This window comes from Apodemus sylvaticus, chromosome 17 (assembly GCF_947179515.1).
Source record: "Apodemus sylvaticus chromosome 17, mApoSyl1.1, whole genome shotgun sequence".
NCBI classification, from domain to species: Eukaryota; Metazoa; Chordata; class Mammalia; order Rodentia; family Muridae; genus Apodemus; species Apodemus sylvaticus.
In genome coordinates, this window is record NC_067488.1 from 48104833 (window position 1) to 48126175 (window position 21343).

General features: G+C 54.0%; 1 protein-coding gene across 4 annotated transcripts in view; it reads right to left on the reverse strand.

Annotated features, from left to right (window-relative positions):
- Positions 1-1851: 1851 nt before the first annotated feature.
- Positions 1852-21343, reverse strand: part of Pla2g6 (phospholipase A2 group VI) — a 36484-nt gene continuing 16992 nt past the window's right edge. For 3 of the 4 annotated variants that reach the window (XM_052160801.1, XM_052160800.1, XM_052160799.1), the window contains 12 exons: positions 19898-19994; positions 18865-19047; positions 18317-18425; positions 16782-16946; positions 15125-15203; positions 13660-13823; positions 11972-12122; positions 5017-5153; positions 4498-4652; positions 3262-3429; positions 2754-2827; positions 1852-2543 (listed from right to left, as the gene is read on the reverse strand). In XM_052160801.1, the coding sequence (XP_052016761.1) occupies positions 2399-2543; positions 2754-2827; positions 3262-3429; positions 4498-4652; positions 5017-5153; positions 11972-12122; positions 13660-13823; positions 15125-15203; positions 16782-16946; positions 18317-18425; positions 18865-19047; positions 19898-19994 (1627 nt within the window). In that variant the 3' untranslated portion in view covers positions 1852-2398. The remainder of the gene's footprint in view (positions 2544-2753; positions 2828-3261; positions 3430-4497; positions 4653-5016; positions 5154-11971; positions 12123-13659; positions 13824-15124; positions 15204-16781; positions 16947-18316; positions 18426-18864; positions 19048-19897; positions 19995-21343) is intronic. The other variant, XM_052160802.1, reaches the window with a different exon arrangement.

Consider the following 21343-nt stretch of genomic DNA (forward strand, 5'->3'; position numbering starts at 1 on the left):
GGTGAGGGCGGGCTGTGTGAAAAGGCATCTCTGGCTCTAGGCGTGTGTGGGGCCAGGGTGGATTGTGGGACCTGGGGCAAGGGTGAGCCCAGCACCTAGTAAGAAATGCTGAGTTGTGGCTGCAGCCCGAGTGAGGGCAGGGGCTGAGTACCAGGGTAGACTCACCATGGAAGGCCCGGAGGTAGTTGTTGCCCAGGTACACCAGATTCTCCAGGGCGGGATTAAACTGCTCCATGATGCTCTGGACCCAAGGGCAAGGGATGCCAGCCATGGTGGTGGAAAGAAGGACAGACAGACAGATGGACAGAAGCACCTAGCCCTGAGAGGCCACCCTGATCTTTGGGGTTACTAGAATCCTGGCTGCTTCCTACAGAGGCCTGAGAGGCATCTTCTGGGAGGCAGTCTCAAGCCAGGTGTCCCTCACAGCCGGCTTATCCCACACACCTGCCTCAGAGGGGTTCGGTCCTCCCTGACATGGCGCACCTCAGAGTTTTCGTAGTCTCACTGGTTGAATGATGCCCACCTATCTGCTGCCTCCCCACTGGGCACAGCTCAGCTGTCCTATGTCCAGGCCTCCCCAGAATAGATACCTGTTGACATTACCCCACATCTCAAAAAGGGGGTCCACCACATGGCTGGGTTACCACCCTGGGCTGTGGTCCACTGGGGGGACACTCTGGGTAGTGGAAGTAACCCCCACACTTCAAGCTGGGCCTTGACTCCAATCCCAGCTGCACCTCTTCTTCCTTGGTGACCTTGAACAAGCTGTTTAACCTCTGAGGGCTCAGTGTCTCATCTGTCCAACAGGCTGGCTACTTTCTACCTCACGGGTGAGGGTGTGTGCATGGGTCTTCTCCATAACTCCCGAGGATCCCCAAACCCACACCTACCTACACTTTAGCTAGCCCGGGCTCTCCCTCTATCCGGCAGCCAGCCTGGCTTCTCCATGCCGGCCATGGCCCACGAGCTCACCTTGTAGATGGCCATGGTGGACCTGTAGAACTGGTCCATTTCGGGAGCCATGGAATGGAAGGTGGTGCTGGCCCTGAGGAGGCAGGTAGTACAGCCTGGCTGGGAGTGCTCAGTGCCCAGTGCTCTGGACCCGCTGGCGGCAGCAGCAGGCAGCAGGCGGCTGTAGGGTAGCACACCCTGCAGATGGTGTGCAGTCGGGGAGGTGGCTGCTTAATTATTCACCAGCCGGGGGGATGTCAATGTGATCTGGGGCGTAACCAGACCCTGCGGGGAAGGCATCCTGTGACGCAGGCAGGCTCCTGTGACCTGCCCTTCAATTATTTACCCTCTGGGCGTGGACTGGTGGGCATGTGTGGATGAGCCCCTTTCCCAGGTCGCCTCCTACTCAAGTTCCCATGCCTGGCAGCCCCCATCCTGTCCTCTGCCCTATATGGCCCTGCCCACCCAACAGGTCTGGGACACACACTCTCCTACCAGAGCAAGCCAAGGAGGCACCCTGGAGGTAGACACACTTGGAAGGCATGTCTGCTCTGACAGGCCTCATCTCTGCTTGGGACCTGACGCCTTGAGGGGACCCTGCCCACCTACCCCCAGCCCCAACCCTGTGCTGGGGACGGAAGCCAGGATCTCATACATGCTAGGCAAGTACTTGACCACTAAGTTGTTGCTCCAAATGGCAGCAAGGAACAGGAGTCCCACAGAGTGACAGTTGGCGTCCTCTCACTCCCCAGCTCTTGGGGCCCCAAAGGTCCCCCTGGGCAGATAGCACCCCCCCTCACTGTGCACTAACTCTGCTTCTATTGGCCTGTTTTGTCAGGTCATGTCTGTGGGAGCAGGGTTGGGGACAAAGCACATTCACACAGTGGCACACTGCACAGATGAACTTGAGTGTAAACCCGTTTATTTCACAGTCGAGGTGGCCTTGAGCCCCTACCCACTCTCCTTCCAGAGAAGAGCACGTGCACAGGGTTGACCTTTGGGAGCTAGGCGGGCTCCTGGTGGGGTGGCGGCAGGGTGGAAAGGCTGGCAGGTGCGAGGGGCAAAGTCGAATGGCGCCGGATTTCACCCGAGGATGGGGCGGAACCCCATTTCTCTAGTCCCTGACATCAGGAAGTGGGTAGAAGGGGTGGGCAGCAGTGGCCAGGGAGCCTGGGAGGACCCTCTGGGCTCACTGTCACCTTAGTGTTGATCTCTGATATGTGGGGGAGGTGATGGAATCAGCTGTCCTTCATAGTCAGGGAAGGGCTGGGGGGACTCTGGGCTTTCAGCCTAGAGCAGTAAAGTGCAGATAGACCAGGAGAGGTGCCTCTGGGAACCGGTGTGTGCTCCGAGCCCTAGTCTCAGATGGACATGGAGATGCCAGGCCCACCTTGGCCCTCAGTGTGCCCGGGTGGCCTGGCCTCTCCTGCCAGTGGGACCTGGGAACTCAGGGAGACAGCAGTAGCTGGACGAGCTTCTGAAACTCCTCCCGGTGCTCGTAGATGTAGACCTCGGTCTCCCAGAGGGCATTGACCAGCACTGCATCACTGACCTCGTCCAGCATGATGTCTGACCCTAGCTGGGGGTTCAGTCTGTGGGAGAAAGGAGCAGAGGGTCACCCGGAACGAGTCACACCAGCCTGGATGTGAACAGGAGTTTGGGCTGGGGAACGGAAGACCACAGCAATGGCTGCCAGTGTGTCCACGAGTCTCACTGGGTCCTGGTAGGACACGGACCTCTATTGGTGACAAGTGGGTTGGTGGGTCTCACCTGGGTGGAGTCAGGCTAGGCCTGAACCTTACCTAAAGTACTGGATACCGACCATCTCGCACCAGGCCCGGGCACGGTCCACAGCCCGTCCATCTGGATCTGTGCACTGGGGGAAGCAGTCTCAGTAAGACCAGGCCACAGAGCCCTGCTACCTACCCTCTGGGCTCCAGGTAGGCATTCATTAGCAGAGTGACTCTGCGTAAGTCACTGGGCCCCGGTGACTGGCCTAGCTGTGCAGAGTCCATCCAGGATCACTGAGTAGCCATAGGGCTGTGACAGAGGCCTCCCCCTCCCTCCCTCTTAGAGATTTTGTCCATTTGCATCCTGGCCTTCCATATAGCTGCATGCAGTAAGGAATCTGTGGCCAAAGAACACCTGAAATCCACACTGGGGTTCCACTGTGGGACCTGTCAGCTTAGAGACCGAGGCTGGACTGTCTCCCAGAGCTGGCTGACAGGGGTGGACATGGTGGTATGTGGAGGCCTTGGCCAGGAGTGGAGACCCAGAGGGAGGAGACCCCAGGGAAGGATACCAACTCACACAGTCCACAACCATCTTGCCCAGTTCCTTGGCTCCAAAAACAGTCTTGGCCAGTTCCCAAGGGTTGCTGGGTCGAAAGACATCTACACAGGTTACAGGCACTTGAGGGGACTTTCCTGTCCCCAGAGAAACGACTATGGAGAGTTTCTTCACCTTGTTGCCCTGGCCCTGGGATGAGCAGGAAAGGGTGGTGAGGGAGGACGTCCCACAAGTTAGGGACAGGAGTCAGAGAGAGGCCAAGACTTGGCGCAGGCTGTGAGGGGCAGAGGCCAGGCCCTGAAGCAGGGCCACACCCACACTCCAGTCCCGCCAGGCCCTGCAGCTGCTCCCTGGGAGCATCACAACCATTTGCCAGGATGGAGGGGGCCAGCCGGGCCACGTGGCAGGGGCAGGTGCTGAGGCCGAGCTGACCAGGGAGGGTGGCCTTAGACCGGCTCTGCGGCCAGGGGCTGGGTGACCTTGGTGGGTCCCCTCCCACTCGGGAACCCAGCTCCTCATCCTTAACAGTCCAGCTCAGGCGGAGGCTGCCTGACCGCCTTCAGAATGCCCGCCCTGCCTGCCTGCCAAGGGTGCGTCTCAGCTCCCCGTGGCCGTGCTGGGACTTCCGGGGCTGTGGACGCCAGCAAGCAGTGCACACCTGGCCAGACGCCTTCCAAGTACGGCACAGGCAACAGTGCCCCAAGTCCCCAGGGCACCAAGACAGGCACTGTCACCAGCTGGAGATCAGAAAGCTGAGGCAGTGCCAGACCACCCACTGTGCTGCTCCACCTCCCTTGACACTCTGACAACTCGGGTGAGGGCCACTGCCTGGGTGCCTTGCTCCCAGAGGCCTCAGGATAGTTCCAAACTCAGAGGCCCTTCCCCAGTTCTCAACCCTCTCCCACAGACCCTCACTCTCCTGCCTCTGCAGGGTGCTCTCCAGGACCGACACACCCAGGACTGTTCTCTGTGTGGAATCTTTAAGTAGGAATGAGGGCACAGCCCTTAGGTAGCATCAGGTACACAGCTTGTATGTACAGAGGTCTCTGAACTAGCAGGTGTTGGCCACTGATCTCAGACTTCTCTGTGCTCAGCATGCATGGGGCCTTGAAATCCCCCGCGCATGGCACTGCCCAGCAGACAGCCCCTCAGGTATGATCTCCACAGAACTGCACAGGTGAGGACACTCATCTAAGCTATTCTCATCAGCAGTGCATGCTCACGCCCAGCCCGCGGCCTGAGAAGGCTCTCTCTCACCTTGCGGATCATGTCCTGATTGTACTCGTGGATTTCAGTCATGGCATCCAGTGTGGGGTTGTTGGCCAGCAGCCCGCCATCCAGGAAGCGTCCATTGGGCCGGAAATAGGTTGGGGCTGCCCCACTGCTCCGGGCTGCCCGCCATACCAGCTGGTCTAGGGGTGGGGAGGGGGCTGGCTCAATGACGTAAGACCTATCCTTTCAGATCTCAGGGTGGGCAGGGGAGTACAAGAAGAAGGGGAACTAGGAAGTCTCTAGAACCAGGACCCACAAGGCCTTGCTGCTGGGTCTTGCTATCCTGATGAAAGGTTGTGTGTCACTGACTTCCAGGGGCCCTTCCCCCTGAATTCTCTGAGGCCTGACAGACTCCAATGACCCCTGTCCTTAGCCAACTGGGACCAGGGTAGTGATGTGGGTGGGGAGGGGACCCAGTGCCTTATCTATCTGTGACTCTCCATTGCCCACAACTTCAGCTAGCCATTAACAACAACAACAACAACGACGACGCTCAGCTCTGACCTGCAGGCTGAGTTGGCGGCTTCAGGTTAATGTTTTGGTTGAAGCGGGGTTCCCGAACGGCCTCTGGAGCATCATAATTCCGGAATAGGTGAAGCTCTGCTGGTTGTCGGTCAGACAGGGTCCCTGTCAGCATCACCCTGTAGGAGCAAAGGAGGAGAGCCGGTCCAGCCACCCATCATCTCCTCAGCAGGCTCATGCCCTAGGCCCCTGGTCTAAACGGGCTCCTCCTGGCCTCAGCCAGGCATCTCCATAGACCTGGGCAGCTTCAGGAAGGGAATTTGGCCAACTCTGTCCTATCTACTGACAGATATTTTCTTCTATCCCATAACCTTAATCTGGAAATTCAGATTCCAGGAGGTTGCGAGGGCAAGAGCCAGGCTGCAGAGAAGCACCGATGCAGCATCCTTTCTTAAGATAGACGCCCGGGAACATCGCTGTCCACCAGCAAGACAGCTGCTATCTGTGGGCACACACCCACATACACAATGGAAAACTAAATATTGTTTAAGAGCATGGGCCCCTGACAGGTCAGAATATCCGCCACAGATGAGGACCCAGCGGGGGGCTCTGTCCATACTGGGGCTCCGAAGGCTTCTACTCCCAGGATAAAAACAGGCCAGACACAAACATGCCCCTTTGTTTAAAAACTTGCCAGTGTCTGCAGAGACTAAAAGAGGGCATCAGATTGCAGGGACTGCCGTGATACAAGGTTGTGAGCTGATGTGGGTTCTGGGAATCAAATCTGGGTCCTTCACAAGGCCAGGAAATGCTCTTGACTCCTGAGCCGTCTTTCCAGGCCCAATCTGCACCTTCCTCACCCCTGGAGGTTACAGAGAAAAGAGTCCTGGGACAGAACAAGATGGGAAAATATCCCTGAAGACGTGTAGTCCTGCTATCCGGCCCACCTGTGAGCTTCTAGGTTCTGTCCACATCATCTGGAGAAAGTCCTGAGGTTTTCCTGACATCTATCTAGCGAGAGTTCAGGGGACAGAGGCACAGAGCCCTCTGCAGGAAGGGCAGCTGTTCTGAGTTTCAAAGAATCCAATTTTCACAATGACAGCAGCAGCAATTTTCACAATGAGCAGCAGATGCAATTAACATATAAAAAGGGAGAGGCACGCAGGAGTGGCTACAACGAGGGCTGGGACTGGAGTTCAGCGACAGCACGAGCATGCGTGTGTACACACGCACATGTGTGGTATATGTGTGTATTTGTGATGCTGGGAGTGGACTACACAAGTGCTGTGCCTCTGAGCAGTGACTGCAGCCCAAGCCTCGTGATGTTTTCCAGGGGACAGGAGGTCATACGCAATGACCTCAAAGACCAAAGGATACTTTTGGGGGTGTAAATATACACAACCATATGTACACATACATACATTTTTTAAAAAGTCAATCTAATAGGTTAAATAGCAAAGCAACACTGTAAATTAATAGAATGGAAAACAGGTAGGAAATTATTCAGACTGCAACATAAAGAGATGAGACAGTACAAAGCCAGCCATAATCGTGCCCACCTTTATCCCAGCACTCAGGAGGCAGAGGCCCACAGATCTCTGAGTGTGAGGCCAGCCTGGTCTACAGAGCGAGTTCCAGGACAGCCAGGACTGTCAGAGAGAGAGAGAGAGAGAGAGAGAGAGAGAGAGAGAGAGAGAGAAAATGGTAGGAAATTCAAGAGAGGGCTCAGCAGCCCTGACCACTGAGTGCAACCCTACGAACCAATGCTGTGGAAGGAGAGAACAAAGCCTAAGACCTCTGACCTGATGTGTTCTCTCCCTCTCAATAAAATAAATATTGAAATTAAAAAAAAAAAAGAAAAGAAAATGCAAGAGAAGTTAAAAGATCTGGAGGAGGTAGATATGGGTTTAATATGGCTTTAGCTTGATTTTCAGAGGAACCACACATGGTGGGAATGGGCGTGGACTAGCAGAGACAAAGGCCGGAGAGGACTCAGGACTCCAAAGGCAAAGCCAGCGCTGGCCGGCGCACACGCAGGCATCGTAAGAACCCACGGCTGCACGTGCTGCGGTCTGATGCAAAGCCCGCCAGCAAGCAGACAAGCAGAATCCAGACACAAGAGACCCGGTACAGACTGGGATTATGACGTAACGACACGTGTTACCAGGCAGCCAAACGGCATCACATGTCCCCAGAAAATCACCATGTTACAATTGGATAGCCAGAAAGATTAAGTGTAAAATACAACTCTTTTTGAATAAAGATGTAAAGCAAACTTACTTTTAAACAGTTTTTCTGGTGGGAGATTTACCATCAGCAGACCTCCCTGAAAAAGTCCAGAGACTATTCTCAGGCAGAAGAAATGATCAGAGGTGGAGGTCTGAGAGGACTTCCGTCTCTGCATGGAATGGAATTCAAAGGAAATGGTACACATGTGCATGTACATACAGGCACACACATGTATGCATACAAGTACACACAGGCACACATATATGTACATATAAGCAGACACATGTATACACATATGTCTGCTTGAAGACACACATGTACACACATGCACACACATACATATGCACACACACAGTGGTGGGCTGGATAGTCCGCTCATGAAGACTTACAGGAATTACTTCAAATTAGGGTTGGAGAGACAGCTCAGTGGCCACGAGCAGTTGCTGTTCTTATAGACACCTGACTGGTTCCCTGATGCCACGTGGAGAGTTCACACTGCAGATCTAGCTCCAGGAGATGCGACCGCTCTAGCCGCAATGCATGCTGGGACCCCTGTGCACATGCTCACTCAGCGGCGCAGCAACACATACACTCAAATACGAAAAATGAATCTTCTTTACAAAAAGCAAAATTGTCAGAGTGTGCAAGCTGGTTAAACCGTTGGCAGCCTCAAATGGGCCATAGTGGGAGTCTTCAGGAAAATCGGCAAACACTAAAACTCAGGGCTTCTAAAGTCAGAGTTTTCAAGCCTGCTTTGTCACACCAGATAACTTCAAATTTTTAGAAATATTGGTCCTGTGTTTTGTTTTGTTTTAAAGATGGCTTTAAAATACAGAAAAAATGGCGTAGCTCATCAGTAGAGTGCTTGCCTACTATGCACGACGATCTAGTTCAACTCCCAGCACCAGGTTTCCAAACCATGGGGGAAGAGGGGAAGATGAAGCCAAAAGATAGAAAGAGAAAGGGAAGGAAGGAAGGAAGGAAGGAAGGAAGGAAGAAAGGCCAGACAAAAAGGATGGTGTTTTACCCCAAATCTACCAGTGGCTGAAGGGTGACTGACGCTGTCGGGCATTGGGACAGCATAGTTAAGCATTAGATTTGCACGTCAAAGTGGCCAACTAAACCAGGCTTACAAGTTAATTTAAATGAATGTATTACTGTGCACCAAACACCTACCAGTGGGGCTGGTAAACTGTGCTTGTCCTGTGAGCCTGGCAACCTGAGCTCCATCCCTGCGACCCACAGAGGCGGGAGAGAAATGGCTGTGTAGAGCTGACCTCTGACCTCCAGGTGAGAACTGCCTGCCTAGGGGCTGAGGTGATCTGAATGAGCTAGGCCTCTGAGGCTCGGATATTTAAATCCTGGTCCCCAGGTGGTAGACTATTTAGAAAGGATTAGGGGGCGTGGTCTTGCTAGAGGAGGTGTGTCACTGGGGTGGGAAGGGCTCTGAGAGTCCAAAAGGCCATGCTGAGTTTCATCCCTCACTCTTTTTCCTGCGGATTAGATGTCAGCTCTCAGCTGCTGCTCTAGCACCATGCCTGCCTGCCTGCCTGCCTGCCTGCCCCCAGGCTTCCCGCCATGATGGTCATAGACTGCACCCTCTCGAGATATAGACAAGCCCCAATTAAATGCTTTCTGTTATGAGTTGCCTGTGTCTCCTCACCACGGATGAGAAACTAAGACAGCAGGTAAAGGTTCTCTTCCATCCTGAGGACTGGCTGCTCTCTCCACTGTACAGAAACTCTATTTAAATGCAGTCCCATCTGCTGACACTTGGGGCTAGTTCCTGTGCTGCTGGTATTCTATTCAGAAAGTTCTTACCCATCCCAGTATCTTGAAGGGTATCCCCTGTGTTTTCTGCCAGAAGATTCAGTATTTCAAGTTTTAAGTGAAGGTATTTGGTCTGCCTTGAATGGATTTTGTACAAGATGAAAGATACGAATCTAACTTCATCTTGCAGGTGGCTGTCCACTTTCCCAGGACCACTTGTTGATGGGCCATCTTTTTTTTTTTTTTCCCAATATATGTTTTTGCCACCTTTGTCAAAACTTTGTCTCTGGGTCCTCTGATCTGCTCCACCGGCCTCCTGCTGACTACAGCACACCAGGCTGCCTTTGTCACTTGGCTCTATACCACTTTTCAGGCCCTGTCCAGCCTCCAGCAGGGTCCTCATTCCCTACAACTGCTGTGACTATTTGTGGTCTTCTGTGACTCCTGACAAATTCTCATACTGTATTTTCTAAGCCTGTCAAATATGATTCTGGAATTTTGAGAGGTCTTACATTAAGTTTATAAGTTAAGTTTGGTGGTCTGGATCTTTTCACAGATGAGCTCTCCCAGTTCAAGAGCGCAATGTCTTCCTCCACCTACTATAGCCTGTGCTTTCCTTTTTCGGTATCTTGAAATTTTCATTGTAAACCTCTTTCACTTCTTTGATTAGATATATTCCTAAATACTTGATTTCTTTGGAGTTATTCTGGATGGAACATTTCTCCTAATTTCTTTCGGTGAGATCACATTGTTCGTAAAGGCTACGAATTTTAATTGATTTTGTATCTTGTAACTTTACTGCGTTTATTGGGTCAAAGAGTTCTCTTGCTAGTGGACTCAGTGGGGTCTTTTAAGAATTGTGTGGGCGGTGGTGGCGCACGCCTTTAATCCCAGCACTTGGGAGGCAGAGGCAGGCGGATTTCTGAGTTTGAGGCCAGCCTGGTCTACAGAGTGAGTTCCAGGACAGCCAAGACTACACAGAGAAACCCTTCCTTGAAGAAAACAAAACAAAACAAAATAAAACCAAAACAAAACAAAACCCTCAAAAACAAAATAAAAAACCCTTTCTAATCTAGATGTGGGTGGTATTTAAGAAATATAATTTTGCCGGGCAGTGGTGGCACACGCCTTTAATCCCAACACTTGAGAGGCAGAGGCAGGTGGATTTCTGAGTTCCAGGCCAGCCTGGTCTACAGAGTGAGTTTTCCAGGACAGCCAGGGCAACACAGCGAAACCCTGTCTCGGAAAAAAAAAAAAAGAAAAGAATTGTGTTGTCTATCAATAGGGATAGTATGACTTCCTATTGTTTTTTCTTTTATGTCTTTCTCTTGTCTAGTTGCTGTAGGAGAGGGGACAGGAGAGGGGACATCCTCATCTTTCATATTAGAAGATGAAAGGTGGCCTCATTACAAATAAACACACTAGACTTGGGAAAGAAACTGCTGTGCCCAACAGCACAACTCGGCAGACCCTCAGAACTGATGCAGGGAAGGAAAAGAAATAGCAGTAATCCAGATGGACAGACCACCACCAGAGAAACTTACAGGAAACAGCAAAACCCCTTCTATAGTAACCGTAACCGTAAGTGGCCCCAGAACATCACTGGAATTGTACAGACTGATGGGCGGGATTAAACAACAAGGACCAGCTAGGTGTTGTGGCGCACACCTTTACTCCCAGCACTTGGCAGGCAGGGCAAGCAGATCTCTGTGTTTGAGGCCAACCCGGTCTACAGAGTGAGTTCTAGGACTGCCCTGTCTCAAGAAACAAACAAACAAACAAACAAACAAAAAAACCAAAACAAAACAGGAGCCAACTATATGCTATCACCAAGAAACCAACTTAGCCAGTAAAGATACTCCAAAACTTACTATCAAAGGATGGGAAACAAACTGCTGAGAAAATGGATGTGTGAATCAGCAGGGGTTGTCATCCTTCTATCAACAAAGGAAACCAAACAAGAACTAAGTAGACGTGATAAGAAGAGACACTACACATTAATATGAGGAGCAGTTCATCATGAAGATACAATTGTTAGTATCATCAGTCAAATCTTAGCGCCCTCAGTTGCATAAAACAAATGCTAGATAGGTCCTGAGATGATAACAGTGGAGACTTCAGTGTTCCACTCTCATATTTAAGATGGATCTTCTAAACTTAAAACAGATTAAAAGGTGTCTTCAGGGCACTGCAGCCCTGGTCCAGCAGAGATGCTGGTTCTGGCCATGGCATGGAGTAGGCCATGCTATGCAGCAGTATTAAGCTAGGCCAGCTATTGGCTGGGGCCTGGCCAAGCATGTGCACTCCTCTCACACGGTGCATAGGAGGGCTCTGTGCTCAAGGTCTGAATAACTGAATGAGCCAGGAATTACAAGCACAAAGAGCTAAGCCTAAGAATCAGCACATGGTGGAAATTTGGACCTTGGTTCTCTGTCTGGCTTGTCCTTATGTTTTGATCCGTCCATCAGTCTGCATGATTTTAGAGATGTTTTTTGGCCATTTATATTTAAAGTTACTAGAGGAAGGGGTTTTTCTGTTCCCTGTAAGTTTGTTTGGTAGAGGTCTGTCCTACTCTATCCTCCAGCTGCAGTGGTTCTGAGCATGTGACCAAAGTCCCCTCCTCTGAGTCACACCCTTTCTAGCTCCATCTGGAGGCTGGGACAGCCTGCTCCATCCTGGACCATGTCTTGAGTACTGGCCTCCCATTCTTGCTCATGTGACTTGCCCTTAGCCCCACGGTGTCCATGAGTACAGTCTGTAAACCAGATGACAATATCCCATGAAAGGCAGGGGCCCAGTAGGCCTGCCAAGGCTGCCCATCTAGAGAAAGGAGGCCCCGCTTTCTCCAGAAAGTCCCAGGCTCCAGCTCTCCCAGCCCCTCCTCTCATGCATGCAGACAGTCCCCCATGTTCTCAGGAGGAGCCCCTCATTTAAACGGGATGAGATGCTGTCTTGCTCCCCAGATTTGGGTGGAGCAGGAGGAGGGAGTATGGCTTACTTTGGCTTTTTGACATCTGTCATCTTGGTGTGCTCCCCGAACTCCCTCTTCAGGAACTCCTCCAGGGGCCCAGACTCATAGGGCCGTGAGCCCCGAAACACCTCGTCCTTCATACGGAAGTACACGCCTCGCATATAAGCCATGGATTTACCTAGGAAAAAGAGATGAGGATTGGGAGGGCCCCCAGGACACCATGCTAAGTACCTACAAGCTCCAGAAAGTGTGGGCAAGCACTCACAGCAGGTGGTGGAGGAAGGGTACATCTGCCAAGGGGATAATGGCCCTCCGACGAAACCTGCCCATATGGGCAGAAAGCCCCTTCAGGAGTCTCTACCTAATCTTGTATTACTAAAAAGGGCCTTGAAGACATAAAATTGTACAAAAGATGGTCCCAGCTCCCTGTCCTCATAAAAGAAAAACAGCACTGTCCTCCCAGCTTACAGGCCAGACAGGCTGTGGGAGGAGAGGCCCCTCCATCTTGTATGTTCCCTGGGGCGGGTGTGTGAGCGACAGGCCTGCTGAAGCGGGACCTGTGCCTGTGAGGCTGCACTGGGCAGCTCCTCCCTCTCCTGCCGCCCTTCCCATCTGAAGATGGGCGGGGACCTCTGTGCACTCTGCAGGAAGCACACCCCAACCCTGTGGGCAGAGCAGGTCCTGAGATAGTTCTCTCACAGGAGGCTGGAAGGGACTCGGGGAGAGCGGAGCCGACTCCGAGCCAGCCCTGGCTCTGCTCTGATGTCCAGTGCCATCCTCTCTGGCCCTCAGACTCCCATGTGCTCACCCTACACAACTAGGGTGACAACTGTCACACAAACGAGCCATTTGACAGTTGACCACTGCTAAGGACCAACGTCCCTGCGGGTGTCAGTGGGAGAGAAGACTCTTCCAGAGCCCTACGGGAGTGGCTCCTGACAGCTCCAAGGGCTGGCTGTGCCCATATTCCTGAAAGCCCCTAGCCTGACCCCACAGCCTCGGCCCAGGGCCCAGCAGATGCCCAGAAGGCTGTGCACTTCTCAGAAGGAGCATTCTGCCACTGTGCCTCAGCTTAGCACCCTCGGTCTAGAGCCCATGAGCGAGCTCTCTGGGTGCCTACGCGAGGGTGGAGGGAGGTGCCCTCCTCTGGTGTCTCCAGGGCTCTGGGTCACAGAATCCAGATTTCAGCAGATACTCTATAAAACACGGAATGTGGCCTACAGCCAGGCAGGGTGCCACTAGGGGAGGTGGAGACGTAGGACAGGCCCACTGTATGCAGCTGAGCCCAACTCCAGGAATGTGCAGTCAGCCAGCAACACACAGCTCAGTCACTCCTCAGGGAGATGCCAGGCCACCTGAATGGCAACGCTGGCCCTCCCTCTGGCAGTCTCTTAGCCAAGTGCCTGCACGCCTGCAAGGTGACATGAACGGAGGCAGCTTGGTGCCTGAGGTGACGGCCTGGGACTCCCGCAGGTGTGTCCATGGCTCTGGCATCCTCTGACTGCCTTATTACCCCACAAACGGCCATTCCACCCACCAGAGGCCTTTCTACTAGCAGCAGCCAGCAGGGTCTGTGGCGCTGCCTTTCAGGAGTGTGAGGAGGTGGATGAAGACCGCGGACACATAACACCCTCCTAAACTGCCTCTGTACCCTGCTGTGTCAGGGCAGCCGGCCAGCCCTGCCCATCCCACCATGCCCCAGAGGCTGTGCTCACTGTGCAGAATGGCCAGGGCCAGGATGCCGCCTGTGCTGGTTCCTGCCACCCAGTCAAAGAGGTCCTTGGTGGCCACGCCCGAGGCCTTCTCGATGGCGATGAGGAGCTGGATGATGACCAGGCCCTTCACGCCCCCTCCGTCCAGACACAGCAGGTGGTCATGGCTACAGCGAAGACAGCAACGGGCCAAGAGGTCAGGGCACCTCTCTCTCTCCACCCATGTCCCCTGAGCTTAGGGTCTCATGGCGGCTCTCTCTCCACCCACATCCCGAGCTATACACGGCAGGCAGGCGACAGAGCCTGTGCCGCCGAGCCTTCTAGCAGGCTAGCTTCAGATGTGCAAAGGGAAAGGAAGGAGGGGGCGAGGTGGAGAGCCTGGGGCCCAGCTGCTCTGCCTGGGCCTCTGTGGAGGTTTGTGCACATATGAAATGCTGTAAGGTCGCAGGAGGCGCTGTGGAAGCAAGAGCCAGGACACTCAAGGCCTAGGTGTGTTTCCAGGGCATAGGTGAGCAGTGACCATGGAACTAGGGGGACTGTGGCCCCAGAGACTGACACCTCCAAGCAAGGCTTCAGGGCCACAGGAGCAGTAGCTTGGCTGGTGACCAGGGTGACTTCTCTTGGGCCACTGGGCACGCTGGGCAGCACTCGCCAGGGCCTGCACCTCAGGAGCAAGACTTGGAAGTGTTCAAAGGTTCTGGGGCCTAGGAATTAGGATTCCGACAGGATTATTAATACCATGCTGGGAGTGAGTCCTGGCCCTTAGCACCAGGAGAGAATTCTTTGCCAGTTCTGGTAACTCCGGTTCACAGCCGAACCCACACCTGCATATCTCCCGACTTCTGTTCATTTTCTTCATGTATGTTGTAACACCATGTCCAAAGCAGAGGCAGAGTAAGAGGTTTACCGAAACCATAATACAGATATACAGATATTGTGTGTGCGTGTGCGTGTGTGTATCTATCTCAGCATTTTCTCTTAATGAAGGCAGGGGTTGGTCCCAGAGTACAGGACGTATGTTGGTGTTTGTCCTGGTAGGATCTGGTGACTGTGAGAGGATGCAGTCTCTATCACTCTGCCCTATCTCCCAGGCCCAGCTCCTGTACCACTGGGAAGCAGTGACTGTGAGGGAGGCAGGCGGGTAAGGAAACCAGCAGTGGAGAGAAGCAGCTGCAGACAGCGCTCTCCAGAAGGCGTCCAGGCTACCTCCCCACAAATCGCAAAGTTAAGGGAAAGATAACAGGACTACACTACCATAAGACCCACCCCATCTCAGCGGCATGGCCCTGTGCTGGTCTCCAGAGGGGACAGCATCTACTAGGGAGCTGTCACCAGGTCCAAAGAATGGGTCTCTACCATGGTTGGATACAGCCAGGAGAGGAGCTCCCAGCACACAGTGGGGATGAGGGACAAGCCCACTGAGGGTGCCTCAGGTCTCACACACCGGCCTGGCCCTCACCCCACTTACCTTCGCTTCTCGTCCCTCATGGAGCTCAGGATAAATGCTGGCTTCCGGGCTCGAGAGATGGGCATGAGGTCCTGAAGCTCTGTGGGAAGAAGGCAGGGCATGCTGAGCTTAGCAGCTCTCTCCCTAAGACCCCATGGGTCTTTAGAGAAACAGAACTGTGTCGCACCGTGGGGTGCATCTCCTCATGGCTGGGTTCTACCCGTGGCTGACCCCACTCTCCACTGCCCCCCAGCTCCCTCCAGCCCCAGGGTAACCCTGAACCAGGGTATCACAGGCCTGCTAGGCAAAGCGGAGCTGGGACGAGGAGGGAGACAACTGTGTTGGGAAGGGCTCCCCACTTACCTAGCTAGCTCTCAGATACCCACACATCCCCTTTCTGTGACCCTGCAGGACCTCCCAGCTGGGTCCTGTGCTCTGTAGAGCCATGCTGCTAATGGCTACCACACATGCCTTGACCACAGTCCACAGGCCCCAAAAGGACTTTATTAATGAGGACACTACTCAGGGCCAAACCCCACGGATAAAGGGAAACATCCCAGTCACACATCCCTCAGAGCACCCTTGTCCTTGTCCCAGAGACTCCCTCCATGCCTCTGGGCTCATATCCACCCATCTGCCCCATCTGGTCTAATCTTCCTCTGTGTACTACGGCCCCACCCCGCCCCTGCATAGCTGGGTTGATGGCCATGGTGCAGAGACTAGAGGCAGCAAGGCAGGCAGGTGGCAGCAGCGGCTCCCTCAGCAGGCACATGCCACAGAGCAGACAAGGCACACATGCAGGAAACTGACCAGCAAGGCAGCTGATGGTGCTAGGGACAGACGGGTGTGGGAAGGCGCCTAGCTTGGTGTGCAGCTTGAGAAGGGGTGGGGCGGGGACTAGAGCTACAGTGGACAAGGCAGGCTCAGCGGTTCCTTAGGCATTACCCATTCACCGCCGCACCCAGGCCTACCATCCAGCCTGGTTTGAGTGACTGCCTGCCTGTAAAATGGAGAGAGAAAGGTGGTGTGCTGGGGGAGTTTAGCTTCTCGGTCCTGGCTAGGTTGGCTTGGCAGGAGGGGCTGGGCTTGGGGTCTCTACCTCCTCAGAGAGGCTGGCTAAGACTCATTCAGTTTAGGGACGCTAACTTCCAAGCATCCTAGGTCCCTGAGTGGGCCAGGACACAGAAGGGCCTGAGCAGGGTCCCCATCTACTCTGGAACTATCTCTAAGAGCATTAGTGACACACAGGGACAAATGTTGGCTGCTTGGTCACCTCAAAAGCCTGTAGGAAACTGAAGGAGCCAGCAGGGGGCATTAGTGAGACAGTCTCGCGTTAGACAGAGCCAAACCTTGTGAGAGTTAAAGTCGGGAGCCAGGCAGCACCTCCTCACCACTCACCTTCCTCTCAGGGAAGCAGGGGCTGGGACAGTGCTCACCTGAGAGGTATCATGGGAAATGGCCATCCTGAGCATGTCTCTCAGGGATGGCGGACTCTGGGACCTCACCCAGTGACCTGGTAGGCATCAGGGATCAGTGGGTCTTGCCTACTCTGGCTAGTAACACTTGGCTCTCCTCCCTTCAACTACTGCAGCTATCAAGCCCTGATCCTGTCAGTGGGGGCTGCTGGGATTCAGGCCCAGACACGGCTGGGGTGGAGTGAGGGAAAGCAGGAGCCTACCTAGGTTGTTTAAGCTGATCGTTGGGGGCTGCGTCCTGTCCAGAGAGAAGAAGGGGTGAGGTGCGGTGGCAGAGCTCTGCTCCGTGGAGACCCCTTGGATGAGTGGGAAGTGGTAGTCGGCCCCCACCGTTTTCAGCAGAGTCAAGAGCGCCTTCCTGGTAATCACTTGTCAGGGTTTGGGAAGGAGAGATGGCACAGGGCAGACACGGTGTCAACATCAAGTGAGGCCCTCCTTGCACATGGTCCCTATCTAGCAGGTGACCTGGCTGTGTGGGGTAACTACCCTGATGAGGACTGGGGATAGGGCAGGAGGAGGCCAGAGTCACAGGTCAGTTACCGTGGAGATCCTGTCTTTCCTTCTTACCAGCTGTGATGCAAAGCTCCTAACTCATGGTTGGCAGCTCTCAAAAATGACAAAAGCGGGGGCGGCTGGAGAGATGGCTCAGCAGTTAAGAGTACTGACTGCTCTTCCAGAGGACCTGAGTTCAATTCCCAGCAACCACATGGTGGCTCGCACCCATGTGTACTGGGATCTGATGCCCTCTTCTGGTGTGTCCGAAGATGGCAATACTGTACTCATATATATATAAATAAATCTCAAAAAAAACAAACAAACAAAAAACCACTGTCCCTTTGGGCGTGTCAGAAGATGAGGCAGCCAATGGCACTAACCCTACGGTACAGAGGGGGGCAGGGGAGGATGCCATGCCCAGCAACAGCGCCTTTGCTGGCATCCACCGTGGGCTTCTATCTTTTCTGTAGAGCTGGCTCTGAACCCAGGGCGGCTAAGCACAGCTGGAGAAGGGAGGGGAAGGGAGGGGAAGGGTGGGGAAAGAAAGGGAGGAGGATAGAGAAAGGAGAAGCGAGAAGGGAGAGGAAGGGAAGGGAGGAGGAGGGAGAAGGGAGAAGGGAGGCAAAAGGAGGGAGGGGAAGAGAAGAGGGAGAAGGGAAGAGGAAGGAGGAGAGGGGAGGAAAGGAAAGAAGGAGGGAGAAGAGAAGAGGGAAAAGGGAAGGGGAAGGGAGAGAGGAGAGGGGCCCACTTAGGTTGTTTAAGTGGAGGTGAGGCTGAGCTCTCTGCTGGGAAAAGGGGTCCCGCCCACGATAACCCCACACTCCTTCAAGCTCTCCAGAGGCAGTCTGGGCTTCTGAAGAAGAGCCACCTCCTGTGACTCTGAAGCCAAGCACAGTGGACGGGCATCAGTGTGCATGCAAGGCTACGCATGCCCCCAGCATGTGTGAAGCACGGGCATGTGTGGGCATGCACGGCCATGCAGTGAGCCTGTGTGTACTCTGCTGCTGCAGACCTGGTCCCTGCCCACCTTCACCTGGAGGGCCGTGCTCAGCCAGCCCACACTGGGCCTGCGTCCTCTGTACAGAGCCCGTCTTTGGGGGGAAGGCTCCCTCCTCATGAGCTGTATATGTTCCTGGCCGTGCAGCTGGAGCAGCTGGGCCAGCGTGACATCTACAGCCGGGACTTCCTTCCTCTGACTCTAGGCCCTCCCTAAAACTCTGGTACCAGATTGCAGAGTACATACGCTTGCTGATCTTGGAGGCTATCAATGCAGGAGTCTCCCCGAAGTCGTTTGGGGTGTCCACTTCTGCCCCAAATACAATGAGGGCTTTGACCATCTCCATGTTATCTTTCTGTTGGGAATGGAAGGCGAACAAATAAGCAATATCACCAGACCCCACCCACACATGCAGGGCCTCCTGCCTGCCAAAGAATGTTGCTTGAAGACTGGCGCCTCACAGGCGAACTCCAGAGCACCCCTCTGCAGTCCCACGGGTCTTTCTTCTGGCTGCCTGCTTCCTTCAGTCTCAGGGTCCCTCCTGTACGCCCATCTGGGACTAGATGGCTAACTAAGATCAGACTGCTGTCTCGTTACACCACAGAAGTTTTAAGGGCTGGTGGTGTCCCCTAACAACCCAGCGCTGCGCCATGTACACTGGGCTCAGGGAGAAGGCACGTCTGATGCAGCAGCTGAGGAAGCGACAGTGACCTGAGCTCACACACCCCACCATGGCGCAGCTGGAGAGCTGCAGGGCCAGCACAAGGGAGGAGGCAGTGTGGCGGCAGGCTCACCGACATGGCGAGGTGCAGTGGCGTGTTCCCGTGCTCTCCGCGGGCCCCGGCATTAGCTCCGTAGGTCAGCAGTGCCATGACACAGTCAAAGCGGTTGCGCATCACCGCCACGTGCAGGGCTGTGTTCCCTGAGGCGCTTGTGCTGTCCACGTCACAGCCCCGCTTCAACAGCATTCGGGCCATCTGGGGACACAGACCAGGCGGGCACTCAGGGCGCAGCGTCCCTGAACAGTCCTCTAGTATCAGCGAAGACAAGTCCAGAGGCGGCCCCAGTTCTGGGCATGACCCTAGACCTTAACCACCATGCACCAGCACCCCAGGAACTGGGTGACAATTAAGTGCAGATTGATCTAGAAGCTTGGCCCTTTTCAAGAGCCACAAAGACTTCTCCAGGCCCTGTCCCACATCACCGACCCCTGAGGTCATCCATGGAGTGTGTTCCAGGGTCTTTCACCGTATCCAAGCTCACTTTGAACTGAGCCAGCGGCGAGGACGGTGCAGAGCCCAGAGTCCCAGCAGCACTCCTGCAGCCTGGCTCAGCCACCTCGGCCCCTGCACCCCAGCCCTCACATGTCACACCTCACGGATGTTGCAGTGGAGGAACACATGAATAAGCTGCTGTCCCACAGAGGTGGAGGCCTCACCCTCTTGCCCGTCACATGTAAGTGCAGCCAGGGTGTTGGTGGCGTGTGTGTTGCTAAGCTGGGCTACCTGAACATCCTCTCAGGAGGACAGAGCCACCGAGGGGCTTCAGGAGACCTCAGCCTATGTATGCCCAGTGGCCATATCAATATTGCCACCTTCTTCCAATAAGGCACAATTTCCCATGGTCTTGCTAACTTCCCAATACCTCTAAAGCCAGGGCCTGCAGTCACAGATAAAGAAATCAAGGCACAGCCAGAGAGCAGCAGGACAGAGAGGTAGGACCTCAGCTCTTCCTGGGCTTGTGAGACCTGTCCCAGGTGCCACTATCTTCCTCCTGGAGTCTCCTCTGGGCCTGCCCTGCCCCCCCCCCCAGGGCTGCCCTGCCTACCTCTGCATTCTTGGCCCAGTGGAGTGGGCTGGCTCCATAGCGAGGGTCCTTGCTGTGAATCTGGTTGCTGTCCATGCTGATAATCATCTCTGCACACCTGGGGAGGCAGCGGCGGGACTGTGAGGCGACACTGCCACAGCTGGGGCAGGACTGCAAGGGGACACTGTGCTGGTCACGGCTCGGGGCTTGTCCTACTCATTAGGGAGGCTGCCATACAACCAGCTGGCTGCCCTGACAGTGATCTCTTAGATGGCACGAATATACATGTGCGCGTGCACACACACACACACACACACACACACACACACACACACAGGGAGGGAGGGGGAGAGAGAGAGAGAGAGAGAGTGCAAATATAACCAAATTATATTAAAGTGAAAAACAACAAATCAAATGACCAATAAAATAAGAAGTCAACCAATATGCTGGGGTGAAAATAGAAAACTAAGGTCAGGCGTGGCCGGCATTATATTTGTAATCCCAATATTGAGGATGATGAGACAGGAAGATTCTAATTCCTGGCCAGCCTGAACTACATAGCACAATCCTCTCTCAAAAAGGGTGAAGTGGGGGCTGGAGAGATGGCTTAGTGGGTTAAGAGCACTGACTGTTCTTCCGAAGGTCTTGAGTTCAAATCCCAGCAAGCACATGGCAGCTAACAACCATCCGTAATGAGATTTGATGTCCCCCTCTGGGGTGTCTGAAGACAGCTACAATGTACTTACATATAATAAATAAATAAATCTTTTTTAAAAAAGGGTGAAGTGGGGGTGGACGGGGGATGGCTTTTCTGGCCCTGGGAACTTTACGTTATAGATTCAGATAGATATTTTTCCAAAGACATAGAAATGGCCAATGGGTCTCTGGCAAGCTCTTCAACCTCAGTAACCAACAGGGAAATGCAAATCAAAACCTCTGAGATCCCATCTCTAACTGTGAGGACAGCTATTATCAAAGCACACTCGGACACAGAGCTGGGGAGGAGGTGCATGCTGGACACTGCAGTCTAGCAGCCAGAGAGGCTGCAGGCTGCCCGCCGCCATGCACAGGGCTCCTTCAGTCATCCCTCAAGGCTAGTGCTTAGCACAGCAGCCAGCGTGAAGACCAAGTGACCCCATTCGCTCACTCACTTCAGACGGTCCTGCTGGGCAGTAATGTGCCGAATCTGACCTCTCTGATTCTCCTCCAACACACATGGAGGGCTTCCTGGGACCTGAGAACTTTGCAGCAGAGCTAGTGGCCCTGGACTCCCTAAGCCTCCTGCAGGGCTGCCAGCCAGGAGGAAGCAATGTGCTAGTCACACAGGGCCTCAGACCACCAGGGCACCCCTGGGCCTTTAGCAAGCGTAGAAGCTGAGTATTTCAGGTCTGCATCAGACTTGAGAGCAGGGGAACAAGGGCTCATGGTCAGAACTATGGGTGCATTCATGCAAAACTCTAAAGGGTC